At 35.0% G+C, this 11,850-nt stretch overlaps 1 protein-coding gene across 1 annotated transcript; it reads left to right on the top strand.

Moving 5' to 3' along the window:
• The first annotated feature begins 268 nt into the window (after positions 1 to 268).
• On the top strand, positions 269 to 2,742 carry LOC124637047 (THAP domain-containing protein 2-like). The gene is made up of 3 exons (XM_047173364.1): positions 269 to 412; positions 1,604 to 1,778; positions 1,897 to 2,742. The coding sequence occupies exons 1-3, from the start codon at positions 342 to 344 to the stop codon at positions 2,122 to 2,124; spliced, it is 474 nt and encodes a 157-aa protein (XP_047029320.1). The 5' UTR covers positions 269 to 341; the 3' UTR covers positions 2,125 to 2,742.
• The last annotated feature ends 9,108 nt before the right edge of the window (positions 2,743 to 11,850 follow it).

Genomic DNA, 11,850 nt, shown 5'->3' with positions numbered 1-11,850 from the left:
TGAGGAAACCATCGAGCTTAGAATTATAAGGAGACGCCGTTTTGATATTGACGTATCTATAGTTATATAAATATGAAACAAACTATGCAACATAGTTCTGTCTCACTCTTTCTAAGCAGATAAGTGTATTTGAAAACAGGGACAACAATATTTTTGTGATTGCGTAAAATGGTGACATTTACTTTTGAAATCCTTCTGCGTGCCATATCTGGCCATATATGTCATGGTAGTTGTGCTGTCAAATAGGTGCTCTTCGTGACTAATTTTTGTTATTTTATGTGTGTATTTTACGTGTTTACTATTAAGACTTTACTATTTCAAGACTGAATTTATCAACGAGTATGCCTACGTGTTGTATCGTGAAGTGTCGTGCAAGTAAGCACAAAAATCAAGCAGGATTTTCTTTACACAGGTTAGTAACCAGTTTTTGCTAGATTCTACATAAACTAATTCACATTGGATAAAAAATATGTTACGGAAACATGAATTGATGGTGAAAGTACTTATATTTAAGTTTATTTATTTATTTATTTATTTATTTATTTATTTATTTAAACTTTATGCAACAAAAATATTACATAGGCGGACTTAATGCCATAGGCATTCTTTCCAGTCAACCTTAGGGTGATGCAGAGAAAAACATGGTAGGTGCATTAGAAAATAAAACGAAAACATAATGAAGAATAAAACACTAAATACTAATTAAATACAACAATATTAATACAAATAACAATAAATACATACATACATACATATATACATATAATATACCAATAAATTATTGTGATGATGATTCTGCCAACGATTTCTTAAGCAAGTACTTCCGCACAGCACTCTTGAAAGATTGTTTGCTGGGTGACTTCCTGGTTTCTAAGGGCAGCGCATTCCACAGAAGAATAGCTTGAATGTGAAAAGAAGAGTGGATAGTGTCAGAAGTATGAGAAGGACAGTGAAGAAGAAGATTGTGAGAAGAGCGAAGATTTTTGGAATGACCGGAGCAACGGTATTGAAAATGAGGAATTAGATACGAGGGGGGAGTAGGAGAGTTAAGTAAAGAGTAAAGGGTCGTCAAGGCACGCATCGATCTTCTCTGACGAATGGACATCCATTTCAATTGCGTCCTATACTCAGAAACATGATCGTACTTCCGCAGGTTGAATATAAATTATTTCTGTATAAAAAGCTATATTTAGAAATAAATGTTGTTTACAATAACATGTCATATGGCATAGTGCTGTACAGTTGTCATAACTGTATCGATATAATATCCACTTTTATAATTCAGCTTTTACTAATTTTAACAACAGAAGTTACTGTTCCTAAGACACTGAGCCCTCAGAGTTGTGTATTATGTTGAATAGAACATCTCTATTTTGTTATTTACTTACTTACTTTTTTATTTATCTTTTCATCGCGGTATTACTCGCGTCCCGACGGATCCAATTCCCGTACGCGAACAGTAATAGCCTATACCGGGTAAAGTGTAGCTTTCAAATCGGTCAACTTGTTTCGGAGCCTATTCAATCCAAACAAATAATCAAAGTACCTATCTATAGATAAGTTCAAGTTTTGATGTTCTTTAATTAAAAAACTTTTTTTGCAGGTTTCCTATACGAAATGATTTAAGGACAAAATGGTTAGAAGCTATTGGTGAGGAAAATATTAATCCCAGACATAAATATTGGTATGTCTGTTCGCTTCACTTTGAAGATAGTTGTTTTAATAGAACACTGGATATCTTAAGATTACGTGACAACTCTGTTCCCACATTATTTTTGGTAAGTCTTAAGATAGTTTTTTTTTTTTTTTTTTGTTAGACAAATCCTATGTAATTATATTATTAGTACAGTATATCTCTCCGTTCAATCGTTATTAAAGGAATATTCTTTTTTTCAGACACCCAAAGAAGGCCCCCAAGAGTCGTTGGTTTTACATGATATTACTAACATCAGAAAGCATAATGATACTGCCACATCAACTGATGTGTTCCCATTATCCTATGAAAATATAAAACCAAAGCATAAGGAGTTTGTTTCAGACGAAAGAAGAAGGAAGAAGCAGACTGTCCGTCATAAAGAGGTATTTACAATGGTCCTTGTAAGGGATAGCAACATTAGTAATTAAATTAGAAATATATAGAACAAATGATTCTTAAATTATACATTTATATTTATAGTAAGTGTATATATTACGTAATAAGTTAGTTGTATGATGTATATATATTTATTATCAAGACATTGTAAAAAGTTATTTGTAAATTAAAACATTTGTAACAATTCTTAAAGTATATATTATCTAGTTTGTATTTTAAATTACCACAAAAAATAAAAGAATACGACTTGACCACATTTAAACGAGCACTTAGAGCCCTTTTGGTCAAAAATTGTTACTACACCATTAATGATTTTTTAAATGACAATAACTTAGAAACACCTTGACATACGCCCTGTTCTCCTAATATTACATACTTACTGTATCCTTACTTGTTATTGTGATGTGAATATTTTTATTTTTCTATCATAACTTTGACATTGTAATTAATTTTGTTTGTTGAAAATGCATTTAATTTGATTTTGTTGAATATTAATACATGAAAATTAATGTATGTGATTAATACTACAATCTTCATACCTGACATTACATTCATACGCCTTCTGAGGCAGATTTTGGTGGTACTAATTTTATTAAAATTGTGAACATATTTAATACCCAACATGTATATGAATAAATAAATTAATTTGATTTGTATGTCTTTTCTTTTTGTGTATAAGTCCGGGTCTTTATGAACAATTTCAACTTTCTAAAGTGTAGGCTAAGGCTAGTATTTTAATCTTTTTTAAGGGAGTTTGGTACTATAGGTTTCTTATATGCTATGTTGCTCGTGGATAATGTAGCTTTCGAATGGTGAAAGAATTTTTAAAAATGGTCCGGTAGTTTTTGAGCCTATTCATTACAAGTAAACAAAGTTTTCCTCTTTATAATATTAGTATAGATTTTAAAAAAGAAAGTTCAGTTTTCGACTGAGTATGTATGTAGTAGCATTACATAGATATGTAGTATAGATATGTAGTATCACTATATATAAAACACAGTCGCTTTTCCTGTCCCTATGTCCCTTTGTACGCTTAATTTTCATAAAGAAAATAAAACCATAGAGGTGAAATATCTTACACCAACTAAATGCTCTTTACATATATATTTACGGACATACCCTGCTTCTTTATACCTACAGGTGATTTTTTTTTACCAGATTGTATTGATTGAAAAAGTCAAGGCTTTGAAAAACAAATGTCTCACACAGCAGAAAACAATTAAACGTCTCAACGAGACGATTCGAAGGCGTAACAAAAAGATAGCCAATTTAGCAGATATTGTAGAAGATCTTAAGAGAAAAAATTGTGTCAACAGTGAACAAGCTGTAGCTATTGAAGATTTAGCGGGACCAAAAGACTTTTTGAAAAGGCAAGTTATGAAGTCTAAAGGTTTGCCTACACCTCGTATGTACTCCGAAGAAATCAGAAAGTTTGCATTGACTTTACATTTCTTGTCCCCTAAAGCTTACAATTATATAAGGCAGACTTATAACACATGTTTACCCCATACAAGAACTTTATGCAAATGGTACCAACACGTTAATTGCGAACCTGGATTTACTAAAGAAGCATTTGACACATTAAAATTCAAGGTGCAGAGAAGTACCCGGCCTATAATATGCTCATTAGTTTTCGACGAAATGGCCATAAGAAAGTCTCTGACCTGGGATCCAAGAGATCAGATATTTCATGGTCGAGTTAATTTAGGACACAATCTAGATAGTGACAGTACCGAGGAAGCAAATCAAGTTCTAGTGGTCTTGTTGACAGCTATTAACGACTCGTGGAAAATTCCCATTGGTTATTTTTTCATAACAACCCTTACCGGCGAACAAAAGTATATTATTATTGGCACAGCTTTGAAGTTATGTCAAGAAATAGGCGTAAAGGTAGTTAGTATTACTTGTGATGGACCTGCCGCAAATTTTAGCATGTTTACGTCATTTGGCTGTAATCTTTTCCGACAGCAAGATATTACCAGTTTTGAATATGGCACTCGCGTTCACGCTTTTATTGACCCTTGCCACGCGATAAAATTAATAAGAAATGCATTTGGCGAACTTAGAGTGTTCATAGACTCACTCGGGCGAAAGGTAGATTTCGAATATCTAGAAAAACTTCTTGAACTTCAAGAAAAACAGGGCCTCCATCTTGCTAATAAAATTAAAAAACCTCATATATTTTACCAAAAACAAAAAATGAAGGTAAAACTGGCGACACAGCTTTTTAGTAGCTCAGTAGCAGATGCACTTGATTACTGCCGTTGTGAACTAAAATTAAAACAATTTAAAAATTGTGATGGCACGGTGAATTTTATAAATTTAATGAACAACGTATTCGACGTATTAAACAGCCACTCCATCCGTCCCCCAGGATTCAAAAAAGCTATGTGTCCTGCCAATATTGGTTTAATATCTGCTCTATTTGAATGTGCGACAAATTACCTGAAAAGTTTAAAATTGCCATCAGGTGAACTTGTAATAAATTCCCGAAGAAAAACCGGCTTCATTGGTTTAATTGTTAATATGGAAAGCGCTTTGTCGCTTTATCGTTACCTGGTCGAAGACACAAAATTGCTCAAATACATCCCCCTCTATAAAGTCAGCCAAGATCATTTAGAGCTTTTTTTCTCGGCTGTGAGAGCTAGAGGGGGTTTCAACAATAATCCCAATGCTGTTCAATTTCGCGCAGCTTACAAAAAGTTATTAGTGAGAGCTGAGATTCGCGATGATGGCATTGGGAATTGTGCTCCACTAGAGCAAATTACTGTACTAAATTGCTCTAGTAAAAATCCGGTTTTAGCTATAAATGAATTGAGTGATAGAAAGAATTTCATAGATATCCCAGAGGATCATAGCGATTTGTACGATACGTATATGCAATACATTTTAAATACCACAGCTGAGACGTACTCTGATAAAGTCATCGAATATATATCTGGATACGTCGTTAAAAAGTTAATGCGTAGCATTAAATGTGACGTTTGTGTTTCATTATTAATTGGGGAGGAAGACATCAATAGCCTCATTTATGTAAAAACAAGAGGAGGGCTGAAATATGCCTCTTGTAGCATCATAGATATAATTAAAAAAACAGAGAAACTCGTGAAAACTCATTTAGATGTAAAATTAAACCTGAAGTCTATTATCTATACATTTTTAAATTTATGTGTGAATTTTATGAAATTAATACTTTTTTTGACTGTGATCCCAATCACAGTACTAACCACAAGTTCCTTTTGATCAAGTCAATAATTAAAACATTTTTAGATATAAGATTCAGATACTACGGTTGTAGAAGAATTGAAAAACTGTCTCATAGACAGTTTTTTAATAAGCTTATATTGTTTAGAAATGAATAACTTTGCTCACCCCGTTTGGTTTATTATTTATTCTTGGGTCAAATTTAGTAATTCAAAATTCACCCTCTTCCTGTCAACCGATTAATCTGAAATTTAGTATACACCTTTAATTCCCATGACAATACAATATAGTAATATCAATAACATTGTAAATCCAATATGGCCGCCGGCACAAAATTGTTTTGTACAATCGATTAATACATAATTAGCTCCATTTGCATTATATAACTTTCTCATGAATAGCTTGAAAACGATTGTAAATTATTGTATTTTTTTTAAGAGAGTATCTACTTATGGCGTTTAAAAAGTCGTGGTGGCCTAGTGGGTAAAGGACCAACCTCTCAAGTATGAGGGCGCGGGTTCGATCCCAGGTCAGGCAAGTACCAATGCAACTTTTCTAAGTTTGTATGTACTTTCTAAGTATATCTTAGACACCATTGACTGTGTTTCGGATGGCACGTTAAACTGTAGGTCCCGGCTGTCATTGAACATCCTTGGCAGTCGTTACGGGTAGTCAGAAGCCAGTAAGTCTGACACCAGTCTAACCAAGGGGTATCGGGTTGCCCGGGTAACTGGGTTGAGGAGGTCAGATAGGCAGTCGCTTCTTGTAAAGCACTGGTACTCAGCTGAATCCGGATAGACTGGAAGCCGACCCCAACAGGATTGGGAAAAAGGCTCGGAGGATGATGATCTACTTATGGCGTTTCTTGCGGATTCTTCTTCATAAGACCGAATCTTTGGCACCCTGCAACTAGTCTGACGTGAAAGAACTTTCATAGGGCTATTTGAAATAATATCCATCCTCCATCCTCCGAGCCTTTTTCCCAAACTATGTTGGGGTCGGCTTCCAGTCTAACCGGATGTAGCTGAGTACCAGTGCTTTACAAGGAGCGACTGCCCTGCCTGACCTCCTCAACCCAGTTACCCGGGCAACCCAATACCCCTTGGTTAGACTGGTGTCAGACTTACTGGCTTCTGACTACCCGTAACGACTGCCAAGGATGTTCAATGACAGCCGGGACCTACAGTTTAACGTGCCATCCGAAACACAGTCATTGGTGTCTAAGATATACTTAGAAAGTACATACAAACTTAGAAAAGTTGCATTGGTACTTGCCTGACCTGGAATCGAACCCGCGCCCTCATACTCGAGAGGTTGGTTCTTTGCCCACTAGGCCACCACGCTATTTGAAATAATAAATAATTAATAATTACTTTGCCTGTGTTTTTTTTTTTCTAAGGTATCACCCTACTGAAATAACTCCTCCCATTTGGTTGATGTTGTTGAGGTTATTAGTATCAGTGAAATTAATGTGATAGTTAGTTCTATGACGAAGAAATTATTTATACTCGGTTATTTTTATGCACCCAGTAAGACTCGTACGTACTTCTAACTAGAATACAATATCGATATTTGTTGAATCCGGTAGCGGTACAACCCTAGTAATGGCAGCCATTTTAGTTACGACTGCAGACTGACAGTAGGTGTGCACGTTTTTTTCGTGACATTTCCTGTCCCTTTATTTATATGTCAATGGAGGAAACACGATTACGTTAAATATTATCTGTCCTGGATATGACAGAAACATTCCATAAATAATACGCTATGGTAATTATATCCCTGCTAATATTATAAATGCGAAAGTAACTCTGTCTGTCTGTTACGCTTTCACGTCTAAACCACTGAACTCATTTTAATATTTGGTACAGAGATAGAGTTGACCTTGAGAAAGAACATAGGATAGTTTTTATCCCGGACTTTTGAAGAATTCTCTTGGAAATGCGATATAACCGAACTCTACACGGGTGAAGCCGCGGGTGGAAGCTAGTAATTAATAATGCTTAGTGATTTTTTCCATAAGAAATAGGTCACCTAAATTTACTTAGTTGATAAAATTGTAGTACTTAACCAAACGCATCTTCTTTTCTGAACTCCAGAACGGCAGACGGAAATAAGGTGGCCAGTTCTTACGCTTCAAGGATGTTCAGAAAAGACCCATGAAAAGGTGCAACATTGATCCTCAGAACTGGGAGACAAAAGCCATTTGCCGCCCTGAATGGAGAGGCCTACTAAAAAATGCGATCAAAGATTTCGAAGAGCAAAGGAAATCCGCACTGGATGCGAAGCGTGATGCTCTTAAGGCTAAAACCCCCGACCCAAAAAAGTACGCAATTAGTATGACAAAAGGTTAAAAACGCTAAACCCTATAAAAAGCAAAAAATAACTTTTAACTCTACGTAAGTACCAACTAAAGCATGTCAGACTAAACTAAATTTTGTCGTGTCGGGGGACCGCTCTAATTTATTAGCCTAACGTTAGAAGTAATTAAGTATATACTACTTATAACTGTGTATATAATTTTGTTTTATACGAATGTTGTAATTAGGTAGGTATCATTTGATTTATGTAAGTATTTTTGAAGGTAAAAAGCGGTCCCCCGACACGTCAAAATTTAGTTTAGTCTGACATGCTTTAGTTGGTACTTACGTAGAGTTAAAAGTTATTTTTTGCTTTTTATAGGGTTTAGCGTTTTTAACTTTTTGTCATACTAATTGCGTACTTTTTTGGGTCGGGGGTTTTTTTAAATTTATAATTTAATTTTATTTCATGCTTTTTGAAGGAGCTCCTTAATTTTTCCTTCTTTCAGTTAATTTCTTTTATTTTAAGATGGGGTCGCTCTATGCGATCTCGGCCAAAGGATGCTGTTTAACAATCCTCATAACATACTGGCTCTGGGAGAATTGCACAGATTGAGGAAACATAAACCTTTGGTCATTCTAGATTTTCAGCGAAGATATAAATCGGTTTATCCGTTTCATTTCGGCATTCCAGGGTTTCATCCGCCACATCCCATTTCCAGTATCAGGTTCTCGTCAATTGAAGAGAACTAGTCAAGACAAATTCAACGAGCCCAAACTCGATGGGTTTACTAAAAGGCAGTTCAGGGTTACGTCTCCTACCTTCGTGCCCTAACAGCAGACCAGCTCAGTGGTTCCAGAAGACATTAGTGTTTCAAATTTCAGATCCCACACATGCTTGCAAGTAAACTGAGCGTGTAACAATCCTCTCACACCTAACAAACGAGCTGATGACCTTGAAGACCTGAACCGATTTCCACCAAACATAGCTAAGAACACTCCCGAATGACACTCCTTTTAAACAAAAAAAACCGCATTACAATCGGATCATCCGTTTGGGAGCTACGATGCCACATACACACACACACACACACACACACACACAGACACGTCAAACTTATAACACCCCGTCGTTTTTGCGTCGGGGGTTAAAAACACCAGTAGCCATTCATTATAACTACGTGGACGGTATCCTAACGTGCAGCCAATGCTCGCGCACGTTTACACATAAAATAGGGTACTGCAGCCATCAAAGGGTGCATAGAAGAGCTGATCATCCTAGCTCTTCTCTCAATGATAACTGAAAGCAGTCACCATAGCCGAAATCGGCAGGGAAGTATATAGAACTTAACCGTTTCGTAGTTTTCTAGGGAACTCTTTAGACACCCGGATAATAAGAGTCTCCCTTAATAGAAGGATTATCTAAGAGAAATAATATTTAGAATAGAGCAGTTTCTCAGATTAGTGTTTTTATGATGACAAACAAACTTAAACTTTAGAATATTAGCGCAGATTGTACCTACAAATAAATATATTTCTTGTATAATATTTCCAAAGATTAACGAACTCAAAAATATATCATGAAAGGCTAAAAATAATAGAATAAAAATACCATTTTCAATATTTCAATGGTTGAACCGTGAATTTGTACGAAATATTGTAATTGTTCATTCAAACATATTATTTTGGTTAGGAAAAATTCTCAATTCAATGTAAAACAAAGGTAAGGTAAAATAACATTTTCATGAATTCAAATATATATTTTTCAGTTAGTAACAACATTTCAAAGCTAAATGGCAAATATACAAAAGTTTAAAGGTCGTATTGAAAACCCTCGGGAGATAAGTATTCAAAAGTCTCAAGCCTACAATATTACTTGAAACCATGCGTGTAATAAATTTTATACATATAGGTATATACCTACATACTAGCTTCGACAATCGGTTTCACCCGCGCTGCCGATTACTTAAAAAGTCGTACTTTTTTAGGCTCTAGATTATCTTTCTGAGCATAAGACTTGATTTACTATTCAATTTTTTTGAAGTTCTACAAACCAGTTGCTGGTTTATGTATCAGACTAGCATTTTCAAAATTGTATTAGAATTGGCTTCCACTCTATATTTAACTAATTTCAGCAGTTACAAGGAGTAACTGCATAACAATATATGACTACAACAATACAGTCGCTTATTACACTAAATTCAATGACAGTCCATAAATAAATTCCAAGTACCAATACGAACATGGAGGCCTTAGCTAGCTAATTTCAGGTCGGCAAATATATTTCACACGATGTGTCCCTCCAGTTATCAATTATTCAAAATCATGAACATCATAAAATGAATTTACCTTTCAAATGAAATTACCTGTAAGAGTTAAATATTAGTCATAATTAATGTTACATAAACGAGCGTCTCCCAGTTCAATTAACAGGCATTAATGAGCAATTAATGCCTCATTCGAGAAATAATGTTAAAAGCTTAGTACTGAAATATCGATTTTTCTAACTTTGTGGCCGAGAGAACCAATTTTCGTGTAGGCACCTAATATTTATTGCAAAACAGTAATACTACTTTAATAACCCGTCTAAAGGAAACTCGAACTTTAAGTCTGAAATGCCTTGAACGAAGGTGGTTATTACCACTCATTCCGTCGCTATATTCGAAGAGGCCTGTGCCCAGTAGTGGGACAATACAAGACTTATGATTTTTCGCATATAAGTAGGTACTATTTATCCTTTGAAATCTTCAAATAATGCATAATTAAACAGCCTTATCTCTAGAACACTATGGTATAAACCTTGCTAGGCAAATGGCATTTAAACAAGCTGGTACTTTATGATGCCAGGCTTCTCAATCAGACTTAGCTTCCATTCAGTTCAAAGCGATTGTAAATTGGTTTTACATCGGACAGATATCGAATTTCGGATTGGTCTGCTGTCTATTTCGTTTTATTCTCTCTACGCTTAGTTACCTAATACAAAAAGGAAATTAAAAATTTTAATTCGTACAGTTTTGTATTCTCGTTGGCGACAATTTCGATTCAAACGGGTCGGGCCGAAATCATACGATGCGGCCCTTAGTCTGAAAGTTGGTGATTGATACACCCGCGCGTCGGGAAGCTCGTAAATGTCGGCTCGGAGCCTGATCTCTCAGAGTCTATTGTCGGAATCTCGTCCCATTGGGCTAGGTATCTACGTTGCTACTTATACTTGAATAGTAGAAGTTTTAACCACTAGCCTAAAAGGCTTTAAAAAATCCGCAGCCCAAACAATAGTTTTTCTAGTACAAATATATTTTCCAAGAATCCCACTAGAGATCAAATACAAAGCGACTTTTTGTAAATAAGTCGGTGCCACCTCAAACAGTATGTAAGAATAAGAATATCAATGAAAGTCAAAGTATAATTTTCAGCTGTATTACACTCGTAGGCGATACATCTCTTGAATGTGAAATGAATGAATTATTCATAAAGTTCATAAACGTACTACAAAAAATATATATGAGCAATTTCGAAAAAAGTGAAATGCAAATAGAAATCTTATGACATGGCTTCTATGAAGCCGATGTTTCAAGGCGAGTTTATTTTGACACCTACATAGTTATTGTCACGTGTCAAAAGCGTTGATATTATTTTTGGCAACCCTTTTTTCAGTTACAAACCCTTTTTTATAATTTACAAACTATTTACGACACTATCTGATGACGTACTATCTAGGTAATTCAATGTACTTTTGTGAATTTCTTTAGGTATTTTTTTAGAAAGCACTATAATTAAAATATTTATGCTTTCAAATAAAACGTATCATTCGATCCCTATATAAAAGCATCTTTACTAACGTTTGACGTTTTCACGTCCTACTCTGTCCTTAATATTAAAATTCATCTTCCCAGCCTTTTTCCAAGGCCACCTTATTATTAAAATTATAAATAAAAATACCCTAAATACGTACGTAAGTCTAAAATTCTCGTCGAATTTAGGCGGGTGGCCTAAAATAGGTCCTACACGAAATGCCTATATCCAGTTCAATTATTTTCGTAGGTGCCAGACTGAGGTGATATATCACACCAGACTTCTAGTAGTTTCTAAGTGTTAAGTAATATGTATTAATAAGGCTTCTTGTACATGTGTAAGGGGTTTCTATAGTTATAGACCGGGAGCTTCAGACTACCAGACTATTATAAAACTGAAGAGTTTGTCCGGTTTATTGAGGAAGGCTATTTAGCTACTTTTAATATACACCGTGACATTTTAGTC

The sequence above is a fragment of the Helicoverpa zea genome, chromosome 15 (genome assembly GCF_022581195.2).
Source record: "Helicoverpa zea isolate HzStark_Cry1AcR chromosome 15, ilHelZeax1.1, whole genome shotgun sequence".
Lineage (NCBI taxonomy): Eukaryota > Metazoa > Arthropoda > Insecta > Lepidoptera > Noctuidae > Helicoverpa > Helicoverpa zea.
Note: the sequence above shows the minus strand (reverse complement) of the source record. Positions and strands in the feature narration are given on the sequence as shown.